The 15,044-nt window shown below is 45.0% G+C and overlaps 1 protein-coding gene across 2 annotated transcripts in view; it reads right to left on the bottom strand.

The window, feature by feature from the left end:
- Positions 1 to 799: 799 nt before the first annotated feature.
- The window catches only part of LOC306975654 (latent-transforming growth factor beta-binding protein 2-like), a 72,459-nt gene continuing 58,214 nt past the window's right edge, over positions 800 to 15,044 (bottom strand). For both annotated transcript variants that reach the window (XM_079573277.1, XM_079573278.1), the window contains exons 27-41: positions 14,913 to 15,038; positions 14,455 to 14,574; positions 14,214 to 14,339; positions 11,645 to 11,764; positions 10,299 to 10,427; positions 5,273 to 5,401; positions 4,997 to 5,131; positions 3,879 to 4,085; positions 3,678 to 3,770; positions 3,457 to 3,585; positions 3,235 to 3,372; positions 2,959 to 3,135; positions 2,604 to 2,879; positions 2,323 to 2,472; positions 800 to 1,466 (exon numbers count right to left, since the gene is read on the bottom strand). In XM_079573277.1, the coding sequence (XP_079429403.1) occupies positions 1,279 to 1,466; positions 2,323 to 2,472; positions 2,604 to 2,879; positions 2,959 to 3,135; positions 3,235 to 3,372; positions 3,457 to 3,585; positions 3,678 to 3,770; positions 3,879 to 4,085; positions 4,997 to 5,131; positions 5,273 to 5,401; positions 10,299 to 10,427; positions 11,645 to 11,764; positions 14,214 to 14,339; positions 14,455 to 14,574; positions 14,913 to 15,038 (2,243 nt within the window). In that variant the 3' untranslated portion in view covers positions 800 to 1,278. The remainder of the gene's footprint in view (positions 1,467 to 2,322; positions 2,473 to 2,603; positions 2,880 to 2,958; positions 3,136 to 3,234; positions 3,373 to 3,456; positions 3,586 to 3,677; positions 3,771 to 3,878; positions 4,086 to 4,996; positions 5,132 to 5,272; positions 5,402 to 10,298; positions 10,428 to 11,644; positions 11,765 to 14,213; positions 14,340 to 14,454; positions 14,575 to 14,912; positions 15,039 to 15,044) is intronic.

The raw sequence follows: 15,044 nt of genomic DNA, 5'->3' as shown, positions 1-15,044 counted from the left end.
TAGATTTAACAGTAAAAATCCGACTTCTGTTCTTCGGCTCCACAAACAGGAAACTGATGTGAGAGCATGGGCTGTTTGTAAAGAATGTGGATATAAATAGTACATTTGTTAATCTGCAGGTGCAATCCACAAGGGCCACATGTCGTCACACCTGAGTATGAAAGACAACATGGAAGCCCCAATAGACACAGGCTACATTCATGATGCAGTTGATGATGGTCAGTCAGTAATATAATTAGTCCATAAGTTGCACTGCACACTTGTGCTTGCATTTCAGTCTTTACAAAGTCAAAGGTTTACATCGAACTGCTGTCACTTCAAAAATATATTTCATTGTCTGCTCCACAGGGCAGGATACATACAGTTCTTCTGGTACAGTGTCAGCCACTCTCCTCATACATACAACAAAGATACTTTTACAGACATGTATACATCTACATATATGTTATATCAAACCGGATAATGCATGAAGAGAATATGTAACAAAATAATACATTGTGCTAGATCTGTACAAAACAAATATCTAACCTTTCCAATTTTTTTGCCTTTAGAAATGCACTGGTGTGATCTGTTCTGTACTGCAGTAAAAGTGAAACAAGTGCTTGGAAACATGGGGATGCAGGGATACTTTTGTTTTTGTATAAAATACAAACCTGCACCTTACTAATTATGCCATATCAAATATCAGCATGTAGATGTAGCTCATATTTCCCCCCCCAAAATATTCAATTCTGATGATAAACATAAATAAAGGGATTGGGTTCATTCTGTTCGTCCCACACCCTGATCTTTTCAGGTTTCTGACAGTTTCACCATTTTTGGCCCAAGCATTAACTCTATAGAACCGTGTCTATATTCATAACAACATTGGAGCTGTTTCGGTTAAGATCTTTCAACATAAAACTACCTTAACTCTGGTCCTGGGATAAACCATGATTGAAATGTGGTCAGACAACAGGAATTAGGTATGCCATCTGAAATCTTCTTTGTTTGCAGAGGCCCGTCACAACAAAATAAATAAGCAGGGAAAGTAAAGGACACTTTGTGGAAAGAGTGATGCAGAGTTTGTTTCAAATGAACGTCAGTCCAAACATGTAGAATCCCTTTAAGGCGTATAGATATCTGATGATTATTGGATACATTCACTGCTCAGGCGTGTTTGATCAGGGAGCACTGTGGTAGGAAGAGTTCGGGACGTCTCATATTGCAGTTGTGGTTGTGATGCTGGACACAAAGGGGATGCAGGGATGAGTCTTTAGGAGCAGATAAAGCCCCTCTTCAGTCACTGTGTTTCCTCTGGTCTGTCTCTGTCGGCCTCTCGGGGAGAGCCGGGATGCATTTGTGTGGCTGGGCTGAGGCCACAAAGCCCGGCAAACAGGTGCACTTATACGAGCCCTCAGTGTTGGAGCACTGTCCGTTCTGGCACAGGGGCACCTTGTCGCTAATGTCCTCACACTCGTTGATGTCTGCACACAAAGGAAGGGTTAGTCAGAACAAGTTTGCTCATTTGTGACCTTGTCATGTGGGTCTGTAGCATTTCCATAAAACCCCTTTTACTGTAAAAGCCCTATTTCTTTTTGCCTCAACTTTAATCAAAGATGGCATCTTGCTGAGTGTTAGCTGGCTACAATCTGAACTATCCATAAGATTAAAGTAAAAGTTTTGGCCTTGGAGGGAATTACTTTTCACTGTTAGCATGGGAGGTCTGATTGTCATTTTGTAAGAGCCTATCTGCAATGACCTTTTCTTTGTTTACATCATGTTCCACTGGAGAAAACGCTGCTGGTGATATTTTTTACAAGCCGCTGTGGCATGGGCCCTACAGCTCCCACATGTTTCCAGTACCAGACCCTGGTTTTCTTGGGGAAATACCTGACCTTGAAGCTGAGAAGTTATGTGCCGACAGAATACTGTAATCATAGTGTTTCATGACAAGAGAGTCTCACAATCTTACAAAACAAACAGTACACTTAAAGATATTACATCTTCAATTTGCTCATGGCTTTATTTCAAGGCCTTCTCTCCCTTTGGCAGAGCTGCACGATGCAAACTCTGACCAGAAGTCGAGTCAATGGTTTGAAAGCGTTTTGCTGCTTTCATTAGTTTCCAATAAAACATATGCTATAATGCGAGGATGTGAAGCCGTGCATTGGGCTTTATAATTGAATACAGTAGAACGTCACAGACCAACCGTGCAGAAATCACAGCGAGGAGTTCAACGCAGTTTAACTCAAAGATCAAATGTCCTGAAGTCACTGAGATCGACCACCATTTCTGAAGGTTATAAACGTTTTCAGATTCGCACCTTGTGACACAACTTACCAATGCAGGCCATCTTGTTCAAGTCGAGCTCGTATCCGTCGAAGCAGTCGCAGGTGTAGCCCTCCCTCACCCGGACGCAGCGGCCATTTTCACAGCCGTTTAAAACGCCACACTCTTCTGCCCGGAGCCCTTCAAACCCTTCGTATCGCTCTGTGGAAAGACGCCAGAACTTCACAACATGCAATTTTTACAAATCCAGTACAGGTGATAATAAATGAGCGTGTTCAAGACGACTTAGACACCCGCTATTTACGCATCACCAGAATAAACCGGATCCTCACCAGCGAAGTCCACCGGTTGTGGCGGTTGCTCTCGTGGTCGATGAATGGGAACCCGAGCAGGAGGCTGTCTGACGCTGTAGTCGTTGTCATTGAAGAGAGGAACGCTTTCAGGGATGTCATATGGTCCTGCTGGGTTTCCGTAGTTGTCCCAGTATGGTGGAACAAAAGGCTCAGCCCCGTCGTCCGGCCCCTCGACGCCGTACTCGTAACCAGGGCGCTCCCGCAGACTGTCCGATCCCCCTCGGCGTGCCAGGTTGCACATTACTGCGTAGTCCTCTGAACACAAAGAGATATGGGTCGTGTTTAGAGTCTGGCTCTCGTCGTACTATCTGACATTTCAGGGTCTTGTTCTCACCGGAGTCTTTCCTGGGGCAGAAGGCGCACTGCCCGCTCCACGCCACACCGAACAGACAGCAGCACTCGGTGTACGTGGTCCTCTGTCCCTGCAGCGGCTCGGAGCACATGTTGTCTCCTTCCAAACGCTGCCAGCAGATGTCCATGTGCACGTCATGTTCGGGCTCCGCAACTTCTTCTGCAACAAGAGTCTGGGCTTATTTATCTGCCGTTTGAATGTTGGCAGAAACTGGATTTTGGTCTATATTTTGGAAATGTGTTTGTGTGTGTGGCTAACCTGTGGTGTTGGGGCTAACACAGCGGCGCCGCGTGTTGTCGAGCACTAACGGAGGACTACAAAAGCAGTTGAAAGAGCCGGCGGTGTTGACACATACTCCGTCCGCGCACACATTACCCAGATCGCACTCGTCATAATCTGCACAAATATTAGAACACAAACATCAATATTCCATTACGTTTGGGGAATGTGTATGCGATACAGTGTCAGAGCCTCTCGTACCCACGCACTCCAGCCGGATGTTATCGTAGTAGAAGCCGGAGCGACAGTAGCAGGTATAGCTTGCGAACAGATTGGAGCACTGTCCGTTCTTACAGATGTCCGGTCCAAACATTTCACATTCGTTGGCATCTGTTTGACAAGAGTTGAACATACAGCAGGTCTTGGTTAAAAAGGAGCAGAGGTGGTGATGTGCAGTGTGTGTGAAATGAGATGACTCGTACCTATGTAGAGGCGCCGATCTCCCAGAGCCTGAACGCTGGATACTGGCACTGACAATAATCCACTGCCATGAGGGCACAGCTGGTTATAGTCATCTGAAACACAAGACATACAGTATTAGAGCTGGATGAAGCCAAAGGAGAAAGAAACGGTCAATTACTACTAAGCACTACTTTATCATGCCATCAGGACTTGTGCCGTACCTCTCCTTGGCAGCGGACAGGCGTGGATCTCACAGTTGTCTCCCCAGCCTGCTCCCACTGTGCAGCAGCACTCCTGTTTGGTCACGTTTCGGGACAAGACATTGTCACAGAAGTTGGCATCATTTAGATTATAGTAGCACTCCTTTCTCTCTTCAGACGCAGAAACAGAAGGTGTGAGGGGGACTGCAGGTTTGACGCCAGCATCTTCTGTAAAACATGTACATGGTTCAAGTGTTCATGAAAAGAGCTTACAAAAAGTAGTTACATTTTTGCTTTCAATTTGTATGATTTGAATAAAACCTTCAGCTTAGTTTTATATTTGCATCTGTCCCACAATGGTTCTATTGTGAACATGTTGGTGCGATGGTGCGCTTCACCACAGCGGGCGCAGGCCTTAAGCAGGTAGTGCCTTCACTCTGCCACTGCTGAGCTCGCTCATTCATCCAGAGGCATGGGCTCAGGCATCTCACCCTTAAGCTGCTGGCTTAGCCAAATGGAAACACTGGCATGTGAGTCAACACACCATTCACTCTCACATGATTGATTAACACACGTCGAAAGCAAACACTGGAATGTGGCAAAAAGCTACACAAAGGCATAGCTGGGGTTTAGTGGCCAGGCAGAAGGAAAAACATCCCGGTGAGGGAGCGCCGCTTAATAATGTAAATAGACCCAATTTGTGTACACACACGCCTATCGCACAGCACACACTGTGGGGTTTTCATCAGTGAAAATCTCTCACACACACAACGTCTCACGAAAGCCTAATGTGACATAAAGGATGGACAATGGATGCTTACTGATACACCTTCAACGTGTCTGTCTTTTTGGGAAATAGGTTTATCGGCCTCAGGGTTATTTGGCTAGCTCAGCTGCAGCAATAACTTTATTATTATCCTGAAGGATTAGGCCAATTTTTGGAGGCAATCCACCCAGTCATATCGTCAGCATGGAATGGAAACAGCCAGGTCAAGAGATCCCCTGGACAAAGGTGGAGTTAAGTCGTGTCCACCTCGTCACCCTGTGTGTTTGGATACTGTCAGACGGCTCATTAAATCAGGGAAAACTGGGTGTCGGAGCGACGGGACGTGCTGCGGGCGTTACCCCCGGGCTCTTACCGGCGGGGCGGCACTGGCTGGTTATGGGATCAAATTCCTCATTGGCGCTGGGGCAGAAGCACAGGAAGCTGCCGTCGTGGTTCTCACACAGGGCCTCCCCACACAGCGCCTCGCTCATCTCACACTCGTTCACGTCTGAGAAAGAAGGACAGGCAGAAGGTCAGGCCAACACCAGCACGTACACAGGCACAAAGGTCAAGGAGAGGTCACACGCTGGGGTCACACTCTGATGACAACCAAAGTGAGTGGGCGAGGTTTTTGTGGGCAGAGACGTACCCACACATTTGGTGTTGTCCCCGGGAGGGTTGGTGTAGCCCTGGTCGCACTGGCAGCGGAAGGAGCCGTCCGTGTTCTCGCACATGCCGTTGTTCCCACAGACGGTTTCGTTAAGGCACTCGTCAATGTCTGCACAAATGAAATATGCACCAAACGGTGAGTGTCATAATAACATTTAGACTTTGAAAGGAGATGACCAAAGATGCACGCCCAAATTTCCAAAATAAATATCTCCACAATTGTGACTGTACTAAATCAACAGATTGCATTCGAAGCAACATAGAACTTGGCAATTCGTGTATGTGTAGAAACCCATTAGGAAATACAGTATGCTGATGTATTAATATTATTTCAATAATTATTTAATGGGTCTACATTAGTATAGCATTATTTGTCGTTTTTGGATGCAGCTAATCAAAATACGGCCAAAACTAACATGAGAAATTCAGAAGGCAGTATAGCACAGACTCTGCTGTGGCTAAATGGCGCCGGGCTATTTTTCTATTTCAATACAAAACTTTCAACAAAGTTATGGGGGCAAAAGCAAGAAAAATGGGTGTATTTCCTGACGGGCAATATTTCATAAAGAAAAGCTTTGCTTTTGCATGTCAGATACAGAAGGTTATGCATTTGTATAAGAAGTTTGTGGCTGAAAAATAACACATCACAATCCATCAGTGTTGATCTGCTCATTGTCTAAACCAGTTTGAAGCTGGAATTTCACTCTTCAAGACGATCAAGTTTCTCTGCTGTGTTTTGAGGCTGCGTACAGTTAAAATTGGCCTTATTTTAAAACGCATTCAGATTTCCTTACAGTTCAAACAATAGATGAAAGTGGGCTCAGCTCCAGAGTGTGAGCTGTGGTGAGAGCCGAGCTGTGAGCCATTACTGCAGCACTGTCACAGACTTGTCATTTGTCATTTTTGGACGGCTCGGACTCAATTACAGAACGTTTTACCATCAATGAGTTTTTGTCCAGTGACAACCCTCTATTTCAGACGTCATGACAAATAATGTTACAAAAACAAATCAAACTTTACTCAGCCACTTATTATGTTTAATTTATGACTTGTTATGTTCAGATCATGTTCACTGTTTAGAATGGGTTCCAGAAATCACATGTGTCGCTAATATCAGAGGCTTTAACATCTAGAGGCAACAGAAATATTTATAACACACTGATTTATGAAGTGAAAATCAATGCGCCCCTCTAGACCTAACGAGAAATGTGCTAAATGAGTACTCAGAATGAGAATGGAAATGAACTGCAGGTGACCTGTATTACAGTGTATGTAAAGTCAAGGTATGGTATTCAAAGTATATTTATAAAGTGCTTTAAAAGTATCTTATACTTATGCTCACACTTCAGGACCTGAGCCTGATTCTAATATACATAAAGGATCATCGAAAAGAAAGCTTGGATATTTACTGGTATACTTTAAAAAAAAAATCTTAGACAAGAAGCTACTTGAAACTTGGAGGGCTGGGTGCCAGAGAAACCTTATGGTGTCTAAGCCCAGAGTTTGGACAGAAGCGCTACTTCCTGTGTGCAACAAACTAAGTCTTTCTCAGCAGCTGTCAGCGTTCCTGTCCTGACTTGGCATCTTCTCTTCTGTCATGCCTTTGGGGTCACAGACAGTGGCTCCCACCAGCTAATAAAATGCTCAGGGCCAAATTACAGCAGTCCGATGAACAACAGAGAATGAAAGAAAATATATGTGGATTTGAACGACGCCAATGAGGATAAAGGAAGAACAGACGCAGGCAACATGAACAGCCCCATCACACAAGATTTAGATTTCATGGCTCGCGATGCCAAGAATGCGCGGAGATAGTGCAAATATGAGAGAAATGACATGATTTCGAAATAGAAGTTCAATCAGAGTCCGTTTTATCGGTGTGCGAGGGGCCCGAGAGGAAAAAGCTTAAGTGGAATTTTGGAATGACAGTAAAGTCCGGCTGGGAGGTCTGAGGGAAAGGCGATGATAGCGCTCCACTAATTCAAGAAATGATCAGTGCGCCGGCCCTTTGCAGCGAGGAACCCAATCTGCTGAAAAACATGTGCTGAGATCAGGACCAGGGCAATCGTAGTCTCATCCCGGGGAGGAAATCAAGCGTGCAGGCCAAAACCTTTTAATTAAATCATTTCTATGAGTGGCAAATGCCTTTGTGTGTGTGTGTGTCTTAGGCATGCTAATTATAGTTTGTAGGAAATAGTGAGGTCAATATTAGAAAGCAGGATATGAAGTTAGTTTTACTTCCATGTAATTATGCATTACATCAGGGCCCCTGAAGCGCGCAGGTGGGTAACTGTGGAGCTGCTTGTATTTCCTGTCTCCTACGGTGGTGATGAGGAGTGCAGTTTATCCCGTGCCCCTCAACATTTGTGCTAATCTCATCGCTTGTGCATCCATTTGCACCTGACGGAAGTGCTTTCATTGGCACCTTTACCCATATCAGTATCAGAACAACCCCTGGGCTAAATATTTTATGCACCTTTTACTTTTGTAAGTGATCTTGCAAAAGTGGTACGACAGCAAACACTAGAAAAAGATCTTCTGTGGATGCACTTCAGTATTATTTATATTTCCTGCTGCAATATGTGAGGGACTATTCAAGATGGCGTTACCTGTTGGCTCACCTCTGACCGAGCTGCCCCTTTGTCTGATTGGGCCCATATGTCGGGGTTATTTCACACCGCGATTGGAGGAGGTGTAGCTTTCCAGGGCAAGCACTTTATCTACAATTAGATCGACAACTTCCCCTATCGGCTTTCACTCAGGCTGTCAAGTAACGTGCTAGACGGAAACATCCTACACGCACATGGTAAAGTCGTCATATTGCTGTACATTCACTGGGGCAGGAGGCTGGTAGTGGCCAGACCACAAGACAATTTCCGCCTTGCTTTTTAAAGAATAAGTCGAGGGAATTCATGAGCTTGATGAAAAGTGAACTCAAGTCCTGCAATAGGCGATATTCAAGCATTAGTGTTTTTAAACCTTAAAACAATGTGAGGAATGTAAGGTGTATGTAGGAAAAACAGAAAGTCGTAATTCTTCTCTAATTTCTGACCATACAAAACACCTGGACATGGCTGAAACCAAAATGTACAGGGGTAAAGTTTGAGCACTGAAAAAACGCAGGATTCATTCAAGCGTCTGGGTTAAAAGCTTTCAAAAGAACATTTAACATAAGGTTTTAAAACAATACATTGCCAGAGCACATAATATTGCCGTCTGGTGCTACTACATACGTCTCCGGCCCTGGGAGCGCGGTGCGGCGGTGAACTCCGGGATGCTGAGATGGAAAACACCCTGTTTTTTCCCGTTTGTATTATAGTCCCTAAATCTTAATGAGAGCTGCGGTGCGAGCCAAAGACAACCGCTGCCCCTCTGACAGCCAGCGAGCAAAAATAAAACAACGCCCCTGCGCTGAAACTGCAAATTACAGCGTCTGGCCTCCACTTAAATATCTGATGATTTTTACAAGCAGACAAAAATGCCCCGGAGTAATTGAGCTGCCTTTCTGGACTTTTATTGAGGTGACGGCAACATCTCCCACAACTTCCCATCGAGAGGTGAAACAAGCTACCATTGTGTGAGGCGCGCGGCGCTCGCTCCTCAGTCGCCTGAAAACATTGGCGGCTGGCAACGTAGCACGGCAACAAGAAGGGAGGTAAAACTGGATTCACCAAAACCAAAATGTATTGAAATATATTATAACCCACTATTATATGAAAGGAATGTTGTTGCCATAGGTACAATTGAACATTGCGGGTCACATTGTAGCCCAATATTCAACATAGATATTGCATAGTGTGAGTTGTTCAGCCCTATATCACATGTTGCTATAAAAAGAGCGAAGCAGCTGGTTCTTATCAGACTGCAGACCTGGTGCCAGACAGACAGCATCATAAAACGCCCTGAGAAGAGGGCCACACTGGGCTGAGGTCAGCGCTGAAGGGTCTGCAGGTCTTCCTCATGTGGAGACTAATAAAACGCACAGTGACCCACCAACCCAAAGTGACCATGTCCTGTCCAACATGCCGTGTTCGCCATCCCATCCAAGTGCCCCCAATCACAGTTCCCGCCGTAGCCTGTCAGTCTACAACTGTTTAGACGGAGTATTAATGTGAGTCAAATATTTGGATTAGCTGTTTATCTCCCCTAGTAACCATAAAGCCGTCTTTTCTAGCTTTATGGTAAAGACAACATGGATCAGCGAGGCAAAACAAGAGCCATCATTGAGCAATAAACTGTTAAATATTGGAAACCCTAGGTGTTTAATCCGGCCAGTGACTGCGCTCTGAACACTTTGGAGATGTAGCTGATGTTGTGTTTGGCAAACTGTGGCGCCAGATGTGATATCCCGGCTTTCTAACGCAGGTGACTGGACAGCTCCCTGAGGACACAGGGAGTTAAGGGACCTTCTCCACTGGCCCGACGCAGCCCGATCATGTTACGGCCCAAGCCTCTGCCAGAAGCTCTTTGTGTTGGCAGAAATATGGATGTAACTCTGGTTATCAGCGCTGGCCTCTCACACGGCTCGAGATGACGGCGCAATCCACTCTGCAAAGTGCTCTCGTTTCACGGCCACTTCTGCGCGTCTCCCTCGTGGTCGTTTGATACGCAGACTCGTGCCAAACTGATTGTGAGGTAGGAACGCGAAGTAGGAAATTACACTGACATGCTCTATCTATAATTAAATCAGGTACGGTGATAATGATTTCAAATAAATAAGAAAAAGATAACATTTACAAAATCTGAACATGTTTTATCTGTAGTTACTTGCATTGCTTTGCACTAAAGACAAAGTGTTTTTTATAAGGCTTGGGTTTGCACAGTGGACTTTTACAGTGGACTTCTAGTGTATTGTGTGCTGTTTCAAGTGGTTTCAAAAGTTGTCCTCTATTTGGTTAATGCTGAAGTTTTTATGCCAAAAGGATAAAATGAACAATTCAGATTTTACAGTACATGCAACCAGAAAGACTTTACCACGGTAGTAAGAGCCAGCATTGACCACTCACCGCAGTCTATGGCGTCGTCTCTGTTCACACCAGGCTGGCAGCCCTGGAAGCAGCGATAGGATCCTATGGTGTTCTCACAGCGCCAAGTACCACAAGGGGAAGTTCCAAAATCTGTGCACTCATTCTGATCTGGGAGACGAAAAGAACACAGTCATTTAAGTGGCTGCACAGGCTTTGCTCATGTAGGTACACCAGAATTTATAGTAAATAATAATGCACGGTTCCCACTCTTCACTTGAAATCATTTTCAGGGTGGTTTCCAGGATTTTCCAAGTAATTGTTTAGTGCAAAAAAAAAGAGTAATACATTGTGTGCAAATACCCTTCCACCCCAGCCCACGTGTGTGTCTTTTGGAACATGATGGAATAATGCAGTCTAGGGTTAAATCCAGAGATGTTATTGTCTGAAGAGATATGGACTTTAAGCTGGTGTGTGAGTGTATGTCTTGTCGAAAATAATGACAAAACGGTGGGTGCGGATGACCTCCCCGCGAACATTTTGAAGTAACAGATCACATTTCCTATGTTCTAGGGCACAGCAGCTCACAGTGTGAGTCATTTTTTTTTAACTTTTAATCACGTAAAGGCAGTGTTTTGATCCAAATATTGATCACGTAAAGCAGGGGAATGCAAGCTTGATTGATGGGGGGGCAATATTTTCATCAAAAGATGGCAGGCCAAATGAAGCCAAGGTGACCCACATGTAGGCACTGCTTTGTACAAACAGTTGGGTGTCTCCATAACAGCAGCAGAACCTCCAGTCTCCTCAACACCCTTCCCTTTATCGCCCGTGTCCAGGCCCTGGGTGGAGACATTTTTTTCACATCCACCATTCTTTCCCTTCATTGCATGTGTCTTTTATCCGTTTTATCCATGGAATGCCATAACACAATAATTTGAATCTGATAGATCAGTTGTTAAGTCGTGTATTATGTAAACAGCGATTTACGCAGCCTTGGCGAACACGGCACTTGTCACGCCACCTCGGAGGCCTGTGTTATAGCTGTTCCCCGTAAATGCAGTGAGCGAGACAAATGGCCAAGAACAATATTATGACAGCAATCCAAGAACCTGCGAAGCAAATCAAAGGGAGGCACGGCATGAGCGCCGACACCTACGGCGCACACAGGGGTCACTGGGAGCACCCTTGGGAGAACGGACCGCTGACCTCCCGATCTGGACATCGTCTCCCAAAAGGCAATGCGCAATCCATCATGAGCAACCGGACGTAAATGTAGCATGACTATCAAAGCGCTGAAGCTGACAAGTGCGAATCTCTGAGCAGGATTTGCGGTAAGTGATAATATACAAAAGGAAGCCACTTGAGAGTTTTGTGTCTACTTATACCTTCGCAGTCGGCCGTGTCGGAGTTGAACTTGAATCCCGCTTTGCACAAACACAAATACGAGCCATCGGTGTTGACGCACTCGCCTCGCATGCACACGTCCTTACTGCACTCGTCCACATCTGAGAAAATAAAAGGCGGAAAGATAATTGGAAAGGGGGATTCGGACATATTAATTATCGTTAAATACCTCCATACATCTACTGCACTCGCTAAGCCCACAGGGAGCAACGAATATGTGCAATCAAGCACACAAGATGCATTGGCCAATTGAAGCACTTAACGGTATGCTGACAAACAGGAAGCAAAGAAAGGGGGAATTTATGTACGTCAGTTTCCCCCGGATTAGAGCATTCCGTTTGAATGGTAAAATATAATAATGAATGCTACATGCTTGATTAGCCGTGAATTACTGGCGGGTAATTGCGGCATTACAACATGTAAGCTTGTTAGATACTCGGGCCCGAGGTGAAAGGTGGAGGGAAAAATATTGCGGAGGAAAAGCCTGTCTTCCTTTTCCAGCTCGTGATAATTGGAATCTCTGGGAGACAGCAAGGTAGACAAACATTAGCAGAGACAAGGCAGAGGAAAAAAATATGTCCTCAGACAATAAGTAAACACATAAATATGCCGGCAGTGGATAGCTTTGGATGGAACTCAAGAAGAGAACTTCAAAAAGCTTTTATTTGAAAGTACAACAGCTCCACGGCACGGAATTTTGATTTAGAGCAAGAATAGATACTTTGGGTCGGCATTCAATATCCTTGATGTCTCACTGTTCACCCGCTGCGCTAAACAGTCATATCAAATACAGGCTAAAAGGAAATCACCAAAAACTGCACCTTCACCATGAGCGAAGGACATCTGTCAGCCCAGAAAACCTATATGCCCTCGTACCCATGTGAGAGGGATCTGTCTTTCATTGTGTCAGAGAGGCAGACACAATGGCAGAGTGCGAGAAAATGCCTGACAGCTGTTGATTTATAGGATAATTAGCGGTCTGGATTTGTACTGGCGGACGGCCAAAGTACCTGATGCAGCCTGGGCAGCGCGCACACAGCGGAGGATGTGCCTTAAAGCCTTGTGCCTCAGAGCAAACACCGTCCTTCTGTTGGTCTGTGTGCCAGTGTATAACAAGGCTTTGGTGAGAGCATTACCTGCCTCACATCCCATGGTGCCAAACATTGTGTCACTGACTATGTTCACCTCTTACAAGGCATACCAGGGAAAAAAATCACACAGATCAGGTTTTGACATCTTAGCTTAGTTATTTCATATATTTTGACAGAAAATGCCATGGTTTCATTTGGGATAAAAAGCTCCAGATTTTTCTTTCTCTATGGTGCTACGGTTATTGGGTCTCAGGGTGTGGCTGGAATTACATCAAACTGAGGGTGAGATGAGACGTAAGATTAGGACATGGACCATTACTCAAAGGCTGGACACTCCTGTCAGGGGTCAAAGGTGAGCGAGCAAATGTGTGATTCCAACATATTTTTACTTTACCGAGCAATGATGACATTATCCTGACTGGCAAAACGCTAGATACAGTTTGATGTAAAATTCCTAGAGTTTGCCTAATATTGTGAGTGAAAATATCATTGTTATAAGTACATCCTGAATGTCAAGTTTTGTGAAAAAAGACGTACAATTCAGCTGCATCACATCTCAAACATTCTGTTAGGATGACTCACTCTTTTAACTTAACTTGAGCCACTGTCATTCATTAAACACAATTAGGCACAGTAAGGAAAATTGCCAACTGTGTAACCCTATTTTATTTCTAAAGATATCTACTTAATGGCTTTGCTGGTAAACAAGCAATCTGAATTAGCGCAGCACAAGAGCTGCAGTTGTGAAAAGTAATAGTCCTTAGGGAATTGGTTTTGGTAAAACAAGTTCTCCATTCCACCACAAGTAATAGGTGTTATGATAAAGGCCTACGCAGTGTTTGCCTGGCCAGCCAGACGTTACTCCTTTCTGTTCAAAAGAAGATCCATCTGGGCAGCTGATCCCGATTTTACCGCTATTGGTCCACTCACGGCCTGAGAGGCGGGAGTTCATCGCACCAAGAGACGGAAGCGGTAACCACACTCTTCCAAAACATCAAAGATGGCGTGCGTGGCTACTGATACACAGTTTTCTTCTGCGTCTGTCTTAAATAAGAAACAGCATTGTACTGGCAGACATGCCACCCGTTCCTTGTTTAATGTTTACTGAAAAGGCTTCCTGCAGCTTGTTCCAGTGTCATCTCCGGCGTTTCTCTAATACATTGATAGCTTTGAAAAAGCATCTTTGGAAAAGCATGTAGTTTGGCTGACCAGGCAAATGCAGTGTTAACCTCGCAATTTGAATGTTCACAATTAACAAATCAAAGAGGATACAATTACTCAGGCAATTACTGTGCAGGCTTACTTTCCAGCATCATTCCAGTCTCTCTTGTTACCCAAACACATTACATTTTTAGAAACATCATTCACTCATGGGCCCGCCTCACTCGATTATTCCAATCGTATACATCTTCGTCATGTTTATGCTGTGTTATAGCTGGTGTGTGGCGCGGCACTGTACCCTGGCAGCCGTTAATGCCTTCCACGGTGGTATATCCATCAGGACAGAGGCACATGTAGGAGCCCGGTGTGTTCTGACAGCGCCCCTCTCCGCACAGCCCGGTGGCCTGTGCGCACTCGTCGATATCTGCCACACAAAGCAACACACAGCTGCCGACGTGAGGTAATAGGCAGGAAACAGTTCAGCGGTGTAATGTTTCGTGTGTCATAGCGGGTGTCTACAGTAGGGTAAGTGTTTTCACCTTGGCATGACGTCCCGAACACCAGCTCCAAACCACCGGGACACGAGCAAGTGTAGGAGCCAATGGTGTTGGTGCAGTGGCCGCCTTGGCACATTTGAGGGTCTTCGCATTCGTTCACGTCTAAATGAAAGACAAATGTATATGGTATACCTCACCAACAGTCTTTTCTATGGGCAAATAGACAGCGCTTTAGTATTGATAGTATTAATGTGTGTATTGGCACCAAGATCCTTTGGTAATAACCCAATTTTGGTAATGTTCCTTTACCACACACGGTTGTCAAGCATGTGATAAATACAGACCACAGTGAAAGGAAGAGATTAGCAGTAAAGCAGCAACGGCTTGAGCTCACTCCTCTGTCAGTCAAACCGCTGTCTCGGACTATGACTAACAAAATGATTACACTTAATACTATAATAAAGGCTAGTGGTGACGATGAAGCTCAGCTTGTTGCGTACCTTCACACGAGAATCCGTTGGGTGCCACAGTGTAACCAGGGTCACAGGTCATGCAGGAGAAAGAGCCCTCTGTATTGGTACAAACGCCCATGGGACACACGCCCGGGGTCAGGCACTCATTGATGTCTGCAA

The sequence above is a fragment of the Gobius niger genome (assembly GCF_951799975.1).
Source record: "Gobius niger genome assembly, chromosome: 16".
Taxonomy (NCBI): Eukaryota; Metazoa; Chordata; class Actinopteri; order Gobiiformes; family Gobiidae; genus Gobius; species Gobius niger.
The sequence above is the reverse complement of the archived record's forward strand: the minus strand, read 5'-3'. Positions and strand labels throughout refer to the sequence as shown.